We start from the raw sequence: 12,341 nt of genomic DNA, 5'->3' as shown, positions 1-12,341 counted from the left end.
GGCTAGCCGAGCGAGGAAAGGGCTTGTGGATGCTCCTGAAAGCCCCAGTGGCGGGCCAGGAGGGACGCACGCCACTTCCGTCGCCCAGCTTGCGCAGAGGGGTGAGACGCAAGGAGGGGAGGCGGAGGCTTGGGGTGCCGAAGTTCTAATAATAATAATAATAATAATAATAATAATAATAATAATAATTTATTATTTATACCCCGCCCATCTGGCTGAGTTTCCCCAGCCACTCTGGGCGGCTCCCAATCAGTGTTAAAAACAGTACAGCGTTACATATTAAAAACTTCCCTGAACAAGGCTGCCTTAAGATGTCATCTAAAAGTCAGATAGTTGTTTATCTCCTTGACATCTGATGGGAGGGCGTTCCACAAGGCGGGCGCCACTACCGAGAAGGCCCTCTTTCTGGTTCCCTGTAGCCTCACTTCTCACAGCGAGGGAACTGCCAGAAGGCCCTCGGCGCTGGATCTCAGTGTCCGGGTAGAACGGTGGGGGTGGAGACGCTCCTTCAGGTATACAGGACCGAGGCATTTTGGGGGAGAAGCCGGAAGAGGCCACTCCCAGATTCTGCACGTGACTAAGACAGACATGAACTTTGTGTATCTGTACTGTAAACAGTTTGCACGATAAAACCTGTAAAAGACAGGTCGGAGTCCTGCCTGGTTACTCACGAGCAACCACCAAACAGCATCTGACACACAGAACTGTAGAATTGGAAAGGACCCCAAGTGCCATCTAGTCTAGCCCACTGCAATGCAGGAATCTCAGCTAAAACATCCATGACAGGTGGCCAGCCATCCTCTGCTTAAAAAGTGCAAGGAAGGAGAATCCACCACGTCCCGAGGGAGACCTTAGCAAAAGAGTATTCTCACCTCCTGCAGTTTTCAGCAACAAGAAGGCATGGAAAATGTTCAGCTTCTCTCAGGCCTTTGCCTAATTCTTTGGCTAACTCTCTCTCTCTCTCTCTCTGTGTGTGTGTGTGTGTCTGTTTGTTTCTTACTACAATACTGTATGTACTGCTGTGTTTTTATATTGTAAACCACCCTTCATCTTTATATAAAAACAATAATACAGTAGTACCTTGGTTTTCGAAAATAATTTGTTCCGGAAGACAGTTCAACTTCCGAAACGTTCGAAAACCGAGGCGCAAAGGGCGGTCTGCAATATCAATGGGGGAAATTGGGGAAAAAATTCAGCAGAAGCCATTTGACTTCCGAACAGCGTTCAAAAATGGAAGCAATGACTTCTGGGTTTCGGCGTTCGAAAACCGAAATGTCCAGCTTCCGAAAGACTCGAGAACTTGAGGTACCACTGTAATAAGAACAACAACAACATTTATAATTCAAAAGCATGACTGCTTCCAACTGTGGAGGCAAAACGCAGCCATCGTGCCTAAAGGTAACGGTACCCCTGACCGTTAGGTCCAGTTGCGGATGACTCGGGGTTGCGGTGCTCATCTCGCTTTATTGGCCGAGGGAGCTGGCATACAGCTTCCGAGTCATGTGGCCAGCATGACTAAGCCACTTCTGGCGAACCAGAGCAGCGCACGGAAATGCCGTTTACCTTCCCGCCAGAGCGGTACCTATTTATCTACTTGCACTTTGATGTGCTTTCGAACTGCTAGGTTGGCAGGAGCAGGGACCGAGCAATGGGAGCTCACCCTGTCACGGGGATTCGAACCGCCAACCTTCCGATCAGCAAGCCCTAGGCTCTGTGGTTTAACCCACAGAGCCACCCGCGTTGGACTGCCTCCAACCGTGGAGGCAAAAGCACAGCTATCATGCCTAGTAGCCATCAATATCCTTGTCCTCTGTGAATTTCCCTCATTGTCTTTTGAAGCCATCCAAGTTGGTGGCCATCACTCCCTCTTGTGGGAGGGAGTTCCGCAGTCCAACTATGCGCTGTGTGCAGAAGCGAAGGCTCTGCCACTGGGGATATAGGAACATATTCAGACCATTGGTCCATTTAGCTCCACATTGAAGATGCTCAAGAGTGAGGTCAGGACCCTCTGAATGCCAAGAAGATGCTCTGCCGCTGAGCCATACCTCCTTAGTCTCCCCTCTGCATTTCAGAACGGGGCAGGAAAGGACTCTGAGGCCTTTAGCGCCCAAGGCCCTCTGCTGAGCTTTTGTTGAAGACGATGCTTGAAATGGAGACTTCCAACCAGGGCCAGATTGACGTATAAGCTAACAAGCTACAGTGGTACCTCAGGTTAAGTACTTAATTCATTCCGGAGGTCTGTTCTTAACCTGAAACTGTTCTTAACCTGAAGCACCACATTAGCTAATGGGGCCTCCTGCTGCTGCCGCGCTGCCAGAGCACAATTTCTGTTCTCGTCCTGAAGCAAAGTTCTTAACCTGAAGCACTATTTCTGGGTTAGCAGACTCTATAACCTGAAGCGTATGTAACCTGAGGTACCACTGTATAGCTTAGGGCTACCACCAAAAACTACAGCATCTGTCTTGCCACCTGCCGCGGCAACACTAAGTAGCTTACACAACTTGCATAATCAATTATAGGAATTAGGGAAATTGTGCAGGCCACTTTTTTTCTCTGGGTTCTGCGTTCATCAGAATTCTCCAACAGCCCTCGCATCCAGGATGCCAGTGCCGGATTTGCGTATAAGCTAAACAAGCTATAGCTTAGGGCCCCACTCTCTTGGGGGGGGGGCAAAAATTAAAAGGGAAAAAAAACCTGGATGTACATTTCCAAAGATAAAAAACCAATAAAATAAACCCTACATACAGCAACAGTGTTTTGTGTTGTGTCGGCTCCTAGGATGTAAGTCATGGGCCCCGCCTGCTAGGCTGCTCCCTAAAATATCACTGGTTTGCTCATTTCTATATATAGGGTGCCTACATTCTGCATGTGCAAATGGCTTTAGATACCTACTAGGTCCATAAATTACCATATAGCATATATTCAAAACAAAAAAGCAGCGGCAATTTGTTGTTGACAAAGGACAGCTGGACATATAAAGGGCCCCGTTGCCTTCAGTAGCTTAGGGCCAAATCAAACCTAAATCCATCCCTGGCTTCCAACGCTCTGAATGTCAAAGTCGGGAGAGGCGGGCGTTGCAAATCGAAAAACACAAAGCAATCAAAAAGGCATTAGGTGGATCAGAGCCGCTGCCCAGAGGAAGCGAGCAGAGGAACTAAAATGCCCCAGTTCTTATCATCTGTTTACATTCAAGAACCTTAATGAGCTTATCGCTTATCTCTCCCGAGAATGACTTGTGGGGTGTTGCTGTTTTTTGGACGGCTCTGCAGGGCAGGAGTGTAAGGAGCAGGCTGCCCTGCCCTAAGTATATTTCTAATTACTACTGTCAAAACTTTCAGGGGAAGATGGATTCCCTTGTTTTCTTGCCCAAGGAAAAAAATATGTACCAATGAGTTTCTGGTACAGGCATTGCGAAGGGCAGCTAAACGGACGAGGCAGGCATCGTTTGGGCATGGGAAGCAATGGAAGGGATGGGAATTTCTGGCCAGCTGTCCTGGTATGGCAAAGAAACTTCGCAGGAAACCCACACGACTAACGGGAGAACCCCACCCTAGTTTCCTTCTTACGTTTTGGTAGGAGCCGTGGGAATGCGGCTGCCTTCACATGTCTTCTAAAAGTCTGATAGTTGTTTTTTCTGTTTGACATCTGGTGGAAGGGTGTTCCACAGGGCAGGTGCCACCACCGAGAAGGCCCTCTGCCTGGTTCCCTGTAACTTGGCTTCTCGCAGTGAGGGAACTGCCAGAAGGCCCTCGGCGCTGGACCTCAGTGTCCGGGTAGAACGGTGGGGGTGGAGACGCTCCTTCAGGTATACTATACTATATACTATACTAACAGTTCATCTATCTGGAAAAACTGTTCTGCTCTTTTCTGCTGGAGCGCCTATCACCACTTCCTGCAGGACATTGACTACTGAAAGGCATCCTGCCTTCATCGCAGTGTGCCTTGATAGTGACTGTCTATGCTTGCCATTTTGGTTTAATGAACTTTAAAACACTGCACACATAACAGATGCTACCTGGGCAGGTGGAGCGCAAGGAGACGTGCCCGTTAAGGGAGTCTCAGGGAAGCCTTTTTTCGAGAAACCAGGGCCTAAGGAATTCCATCCGCGATAAGCCAGAGCATACTTGGAAACTTTGGCCACGCTGCACATCGCACAACTATATCCCAGAGGCTTAGGAGCCAATGCCAGCCACCCTTCAGAAAGAAATGCAGATATACTCACTGATCGATGGATCTTGATAGTATCGCGGACAAAGTCAGAAGAATGCACCCGTACGGACCAGCTTCAAACTGGGAGGAAAGGAAGAGAAGAAGGTCAAGGTTCTCAGCTGGAAGGCACACCTTTCAAACTAGAACCAAAAATGCATCCATTTGTGTTAAATTGCAAGGTGGTGGTGCTGACCGAGTGGAACAGGAGCACCAACTATCCTTTTGGCAGATACTTTGGTTTCATCTTAAAAAATGTAAAGGTAATTATGTTGGTGCCTAAGAAAAGAATCCCAAACCTACAAAGACAGGTGGCCTTGTGGTCTAAACCACTGAGCCTCTTGGGCTTGCCGATCGGAAGGTCAGCGGTTCGAATCCCCCCGACGGAGTGAGCTCCTGTTGCTCCTAGCAGTTCAAAAGCATGCCAGTGCAAGCAGATAAATAGGTACCGCTGCAGCGGGAATGTAAACGGCATTTCCATACGCTCCGGCTTCCATCACGGTGTCCAGTTGCACCAGAAGCGGTTTAGTCATGCTGGTCACATGACCCGGAAAGCTGTCTGTGAACAAACACTGGCTCCCTCAGCCTGAAAGCGAGATGAGTGCCGCAAACCCATAGTCAACTTTGACTAGACTTAACCACCCGGGGTCATTTATCTTACCTTTCTCAGACCCATTGAAAAGAATGGACATGACTAAGTTAGGTCCATTGATTTCACTAGGTCTACTCTTAAGCAAAACTGTGAACTACCACCCGATATTAGGCCAACCAAAATATCACAATATTTATTATGATGATTGATTGGGGGGGGGGTTGAATTTATTTTGTACTGATGTAGAATTGGGAGTTGGTCTGTAAGTCATTTTTGGAGTCCCTGCCAAACCTGTGATTTTAGAAATATAGGGGGGAGCTGCCTTATACCAAGGCAGAATGTTTGGTCTGTCTTGCTCAGTATAGCTTACTCTGACTGGCAGAGGATTTCTGGCAGGCAGCCTCTCCTAACCCTGCCTGGAGACTTCAGGGATTGAACCAGTAAGCTCTTGATTGCAAAGCAGACATTCTGCCTCTAATCTATGGACCTTCTCAGCATTCTGTACCTGGCAGATGAGATTCTACAGAAGAAGATACAGCTAAAGGGGTCAAATCCAGTCTCTTTGACAAGTTACTGTCGCCAGCCAAGTCTGCTACATGCTCCACAGAAACTTGCTAACTGAAGATTATAGTAGACAAGCTGAAGGAAAGAAGGTTTTCCTCCCTTTCCTAGCTGGAGGTAAAGCCATCAAGGTAGAAGTGTAGAATCGTAGTTATTTATTGGGACAGTGATTTTTGCAGCTGCTGTAAAAAGTTGCAAAACAACGAAACACAGGGCAGAGCAATGGAGAATTTCTGAAACAACAATGAGCTGATATCAGCTCTGCCCAAGGCAGGACGCAGAACAGCAACAACCAGGAAAAGATAGATATAACACTTTACAAGGACAGGAAGAAACATCACAGACAGAATAGTTGGCACACACAGGAAGAAGAAGGATATAGTTTGAGTGCCTCACTTGTAGATTTATGAATCATGTAAGGCAATGTGCAAATGGAAATAAATACTCTGAACAAGTGTGTGAGAGAAAAATCACGCTGCGATTGAGAAGCTATTGAGAACCGGACCTGGCCGAGATTCGTACCTGATGAATATTTTGTTGCAGGAACCTCAGCAGGTCTTCGTAACTTGTGGCAACGTGCAACATCAGCTGCGAAAGGAAGAAAAAAGCATGGGGGGGGGATTTAGGCCAAAATACAAGGGGAACATCCAGCCAAGGTCTAGGCAACAAATCCCAAACTGAGAGAGAGAGAGATAGGACTACTGTCATATGTAGCTCCCGTTGCTCGGTCCCAGCTTCTGCCAACCTAGCAGTTTGAAAGGGCGTCAAAGTGCAAGTAGATAAATAGGTACCACTCCAGTGGGAAGGTAAACAGCGTTTCCGTGTGCTGCTCTGGTTTTGGTGTTCCATTGCACCAGAAGCAGCTTAGTCATGCTGGCCACATGACCCGGAAAAGCTGTCTGCGGACAAACGCAGGCCTGTAAAGCAAGATGAGCACTGCAATCCTAGAGTCGTCTGTGATTGGACTTAATTGTCAGAGGTCCTTTACCTTTTTTACCTTCACAGGGAGCTCTGGGAACTGTAGCTCTGTGAGGGGAATCAGGAGGCCTCCCGATAGCGCTCACCACCCTGAACAAACTATAGCTCCCAGAATTCTTTGCAGGAAGCCACGGTGGTTTAACACGGCACGATGCTGCTCTAAAGTCACGGCGTGGATGTGGCCCTGGTTTAAGCAGGAATGTGGCAAACTAAACTGTTAGATTATGCCGAAATGGCAAAACTGACTGGGAAACTCAGAGACCAAGAAGACGAGAAATTCAAGAAAGAATGGGAAAAGTTTATAATTTATTTAGGAGACTGCTGTAAGCAGATGAAAATGTTAGCAAGATTTTAATCCCACTTGAAATGTAAGAAATATGGACAATGAAAGTTAAGGCAAAGGGACCCGTGACCATTAAGTCCAGTCACAGACGACTCTGGGGTTGCGGCACTCATCTCGCTTTACTGGCCGAGGGAGCTGACATTTGTCTACAGACAGTTTTCCCAGGTCATGTGGCCAGCATGACTAAGCCGCTTCTGGCGAACCAGAGCAGTGCACAGAAACGCTGTTTATCTTCCAGCCAGAGTGGTACCTATTTCTCCACTTGGACTTTGACGTGCTTTCGAACTGCTAGGTTGGCAGGAGCAGGGACCGAGCAACGGGAGCTCACCCCGTCACGGGGATTCGAACCGCCGACCTTCCGATTGGCAAGCCCTAGGCTCAGTGGTTTAGACCATAGCGCCACCCGCGTCCCCTATGGACAATGTGGATAGATACAAAACAGAGACTATGAAATGAGATGCAGTTGGAAGTGTTGACAACAGGACCCATGGAGGGGATGGGGTGGGGGAGTTGTGAGATTCAGAGAAATCTTGTTTTACAGATACGTATTTGGTACTGTAACTAATTCACATTTGTAAAATCAATTAAAAATGACACCCCCTTCAAAAAAGCAGAAATGTGGCTCAAATGGGTTAAGGAGAAGGCTTAGTGGAGCTTTGAAGAAGGGGGGGGGTCCAGGAATAACGTACAAGAGCCCGGGAAGCTGCCTGGTCAGGTGAGACAATTTGTCTGCCTAACCCAAGATTGTCTCTGACCAGCCACAACTCCCCAGTGTCTCAATTGGGGGGGGGGGCTTTCCCATCACCTGGGACCCTCTGAAGACGGAAAGCCCTGAACTATGGTGTCTCTCTTTCTCTTTCTCTCTCTCCCCCCTACTTTTTGAGATGGTCGGGAGATGTAGGGCTGATCAGGATCCTCTGTTGCGGAGGTGGAACGCGAAGCTCCGCGGCTCCCCAAGGAGGCTTAAATTGAAACGCCTTGTATTTTTCATGACGTTCATTCCACAAGAACGATCTTTCCGGTTCATTACTGTTTTGATCTCATCTCCACTCTGCTCAGTTTGGGACTCACTGCACGGGTTTTGTGCAAACATGTATATTGGATTCCCGGTGTCAAGGTTTCTGTTTGTTTGTTTTTTAATGCTTTTTATTGATTTTCCAAAACAAAAATAAACAAAGCATATACTCTTACATTCAACATTTTTGTGTCTTCTTATTTACCATGTGCGCTATTGCGCCCGGACTTCCTTCCTTCCCTACATCGGCTTTCACAATTAACATGCTCTCTTACAGATTCTTATTTACACTTTGTCCACGTCACAAGATTTATATTAACCTTGCTACAGTCTTTAAGCTTCTACAATTATTCTGTATGTACTCAACAAATTTACTCCACTCCTCTCTGAACTTTGTTACTTTTTGGTTCCGAATCTTATAGGTCATTTTCGCCTATTCTACGTATTCAAACATTTTCGTCTGCCACTCCATTAAAGTTGGGATTTCCTGGGTTTTCCATTTTTGAGCCACTAGAATCCTAGTGGCGGTCGTGGCGTACATAAATACTTTATGGTTTGTTTTTTAACTGCTGCGTAATGTTTTACGCCTGTTCCCCACCCTAACAGCAGCCCCGCTGAAAGAAATGGAATTTGGGTTCCCTCTTTTTTGGGAAAACACACACACACACAACCACACCCTCCCAGGACTGTGGAAATAACTGTCAAGCAGCTAAACCCCCAGATTTGCTGAACCCTGCTCTGGCTTCTCAGTGTTTGCCAGACGCTGACCACATATTTCCCGGTTCTGTTCTTGTTGGCATTAAGGGCTAGAAGCATGCATTTAAAGTTTGATGGATAGCAGGGATTCTTGGGATCCCGAGAGCGCAAATCCCAGATGCACAAGTTTGCAAATTCCACACGTGCAGAATAGAGTACAGTGGTACCTCGGTTCTCAAACTTAATCCGTTCCGGAAGTCCGCTCCAAAACCAAAGCGTTCCAAAAAACAAGGCACGCTTTCCCATAGAAAGTCATGCAAAACGGATTAATCCATTCCAGACTTTTAAAAACAACCCCTAAAGCCGCAATTTAACATGATTTTTACTATCTAACGAGACCATTAGCCCATAAAATGAAAGCAATAAAGAATGCTCTGCAGCCACACAATCAATCCATCAGTAGCTGAACTGGGTTGCACAGTGTCACAGAAACAAAAAAGCAGCAAAACGAATAGCAAAAAGAGACAGACCTCAGTGTAAGACTCAAAATGGAAGTGTGGCGCTCAAATCCGAAGCGTAACACTCATAACGGAGCACGTTCAGCTTGCAGAAAAAGTTTGCAAACTGGAAGACTTTACTTCCGGGTTTGCAGTGTTTGGGTTCCAAGTTGTTTGAGTACCAAGGCGTTTGAGAACCAAGGTACCACTGTATGCTATTTCTAACTACAAAGCAGAAACATATACCCAAGAAAGGTTTCTGCACTGCAGGGGGTTGGACTAGATGACCCCTCAGGGTCTCTCCCAACTTTCTACAATTCTATGAAAGGTTGAGGGAGGGTGGAGGATAGTTCTGGCCAAAACATTACCGTTTCCAAGATCCCATCTGCTTTGTATTTCCCTACAGGAGTGAACTGCTGCGTTCCACTGCACCTAAAAAGAACAGAACAACAAAAGATCTGAAGAAGGAAAACAGCCGATGAGGAGCCCTGTTCGCTAAGGGCAGGAGTCATTGAAGGACTGTGCCCTTTGCATCCAGGGTCAATATTTGGCAGGGGCTGGAGGAGCAACTAGAGTCTGGAATCTCTCCCCCTCGATACTTTCCCAGGGAAGAGGAAAACAGCAATCCCATGTGCTTTTGTCCTTCAGATTTTCTTTAAATAGGAACCTCAGAGGTTGGGAAAACATCCTCTCCTCCGAGCGACACCACTGGTCCAACTATGGTCCAAAGAACTACCAAAGCTATTACAGTGGTGCCCCGCAAGATGAATGCCTCGCAAGACGGAAAACTCGCTAGACGAAAGAGTTTTCCGTTTTGGAGGTGCTTCGCAAAACGAATCTCCTATGGGCTTGCTTCACAAGACGACAATGTCTTGCGAGTTCCTGCTGGGTTTTTTCCTCCCCCCCCCTTTTTCTAAGCCGCTAAGCCGCTTATCAGCTGATCCGATCAGCAGATAAGCCGCTAAAAGCCATTAAAAGCCGCTAATAGCGCTAATCCGCTAATCCGTCAATGGGCTTGCTTCGCAAGACGAAAAAACTGCTAGACGAAGAGAATCACAGAAAGGATTCTTTTCGTCTTGCGAGGCACCACTGTATAAGGTTTTTCTATGGAAAAGGGGGCCAATATATCCTGGCAGCCTCCCATGTCTTTGCTGCAATACACACACACACACACACACACAGTTTTTTTAATATATCATTTTCAACAGTACTTAAACATACATGATTAGTCCTTGCTGCAAAAATAATTAATTTGCTGCAAAAATATTAACAGAACTGACATATTCTGACTGATTCTGCTACTGCCAGCGAGCAACAAGGGCCTCTCCCTGAAAACAGCAGCGCGGTCTCCACGCTGCAACCTTTTGTTGCAGCGCTCGCTGCAGTTTCATAAAAGGACGAATACTACGTGTGCAGAGTGGGCACGGTTGTCACAATGCTCTGTGCAACTTTTGCAAACATACCAGGGTGCGTGGGTGTGTTTTCCAAATTAGGAGCAGATGTGAAAGGCACCCAAAATCTTTGGGACTTGAGTGGTGCTGAGTGGCCAGGATTAGACCTTCTCTCCCTTGCTGTGGTCCTAATGAACACCACTCCCTGCGGCTGCTGTTAACTAGGAGAGGAAAAACCCAAGGGATTTTCACGCAGCATCCCGCCTGGTTTGGCGTGTTCTGACATGCACAATATTTCCCCGTATCTTCCCAGGTGGAAAATCTGTAAGGGAGGCCGAGCTGTCTCCGAAGGAAGCTGACTCTCTATTAAAGGTAAAGGGACCCCTGACCATTAGGTCCAGTTGTGACCGACTCTGGGGTTGCAGCGCTCATCTCGCTTTATTGGCCGAGGGAGCCGGCGTACAGCTTCCGGTTCACGTGGCCAGCATGACTAAGCCGCTTCTGGTGAACCAGAGCAGCTCACGGAAACACCGTTTACCTTCCCACCAGAGTGGTACCTATTTATCTACTTGCACTTTGATGTGCTTTCGAACTGCTAGGTTGGCAGGAGCAGGGACAGAACGGGAGCTCACCTGCTGATCGGCAAGTCCTAGGGTCTGTGGTTTAACCCACAGCGCCACCCGCGTCCCCAGACCCTCTATTATCAGGATCTTTATTGATGAAATGTGCAAAAATCAGTGGCTTAAGGAGGGCGTTGTCAGAAGGGGGACGGGAAAGGGAGGAGGTCTGCTCAAACTTCCCGAAAATGTGTCTTTCACTTACAAGGCAATCGTGGCTTTCCTGCATCCGCCTGCACGCCACAAAATGCCGGCGATGGCCAGAGTGAGGCACTGGGTTCTAGTAGCCGCCGACACTTGGAGGCACTGCCTGTTTCGAGACAAAAAGAGATAGCAAGGCGTCACCAGCGGCAAACGTTGCAAGGGGAGAAATGAAATGGGCAATGAACAGGGAGGACCATTCTGCAGTGAACATAGTAGTAGTAGTAGTAATAATAATAATAATAATAATAATAATAATAATAATAATAATAATAATTTATTATTTATTATTTATACACCGCCCATCTGACTGAGTTTCCCCAGCTACTCTGGGCGGCTCCCAATCAAGTGTTAAAAACAGTACAGCGTTAAATATTAAAAAATTCCCTGAACAGGGCTACCTTCAGATGTCTTTTAAAGAGAATCATAGAATCATAGAATCATAGAGTTGGAAGAGACCACAAGGGCCATCAAGTCCAACCCCCTGCCAAGCAGGAAACACCATCAGAGCACTCCTGACATATGGTTGTCAAGCCTCTGCTTAAAGACCTCCAAAGGAGGAGACTCCACCACACTCCTTGGCAGCAAATTCCACTGTCGAACAGCTCTTACTGTCAGGAAGTTCTTCCTAATGTTTAGGTGGAATCTTCTTTCTTGTAGTTTGGATCCATTGCTCCGTGTCCGCTTCTCCGGAGCAGCAGAAAACAACCTTTCTCCCTCCTCTATGTGACATCCTTTTATATATTTGAACATGGCTATCATATCACCCCTTAACCTCCTCTTCTCCAGGCTAAACATGCCCAGCTCCCTTAGCCGTTCCTCATAAGGCATCGTTTCCAGGCCTTTGACCATTTTGGTTGCCCTCCTCTGGACACGTTCCAGTTTGTCAGTGTCCTTCTTGAATTGTGGTGCCCAGAACTGGACACAGTACTCCAGGTGTGGTCTGACCAGAGCAGAATACAGTGGCACTATTACTTCCCTTGATCTAGATGCTATACTCCTATTGATGCAGCCCAGAATTGCATTGGCTTTTTTAGCTGCCGCGTCACACTGTTGGCTCATGTCAAGTTTGTGGTCAACCAAGACTCCTAGATCCTTTTCACATGTACTGCTCTCAAGCCAGGTGTCACCCATCTTGTATTTGTGCCTCTCATTTTTTTTGCCCAAGTGCAATACTTTACATTTCTCCCTGTTAAAATTCATCTTGTTTATTTTTGCCCAGTTCTCTAATCTGTCAAGGTCGT

At 47.0% G+C, this 12,341-nt stretch overlaps 1 protein-coding gene across 2 annotated transcripts in view; it reads right to left on the bottom strand.

Moving 5' to 3' along the window:
- MINDY4 (MINDY lysine 48 deubiquitinase 4) overlaps nucleotides 1-12,341 on the bottom strand; it is a 97,853-nt gene that overhangs the window by 36,690 nt on the left and 48,822 nt on the right. For both annotated transcript variants that reach the window (XM_082192289.1, XM_082192290.1), the window contains exons 10-13: nucleotides 11,102-11,206; nucleotides 9,257-9,320; nucleotides 5,882-5,947; nucleotides 4,223-4,290 (exon numbers count right to left, since the gene is read on the bottom strand). In XM_082192289.1, the coding sequence (XP_082048415.1) occupies nucleotides 4,223-4,290; nucleotides 5,882-5,947; nucleotides 9,257-9,320; nucleotides 11,102-11,206 (303 nt within the window). The remainder of the gene's footprint in view (nucleotides 1-4,222; nucleotides 4,291-5,881; nucleotides 5,948-9,256; nucleotides 9,321-11,101; nucleotides 11,207-12,341) is intronic.

Source organism: Podarcis vaucheri (assembly GCF_965113315.1).
Source record: "Podarcis vaucheri genome assembly, chromosome: 12".
NCBI lineage: Eukaryota > Metazoa > Chordata > Lepidosauria > Squamata > Lacertidae > Podarcis > Podarcis vaucheri.
The sequence above is the reverse complement of the archived record's forward strand: the minus strand, read 5'-3'. Positions and strand labels throughout refer to the sequence as shown.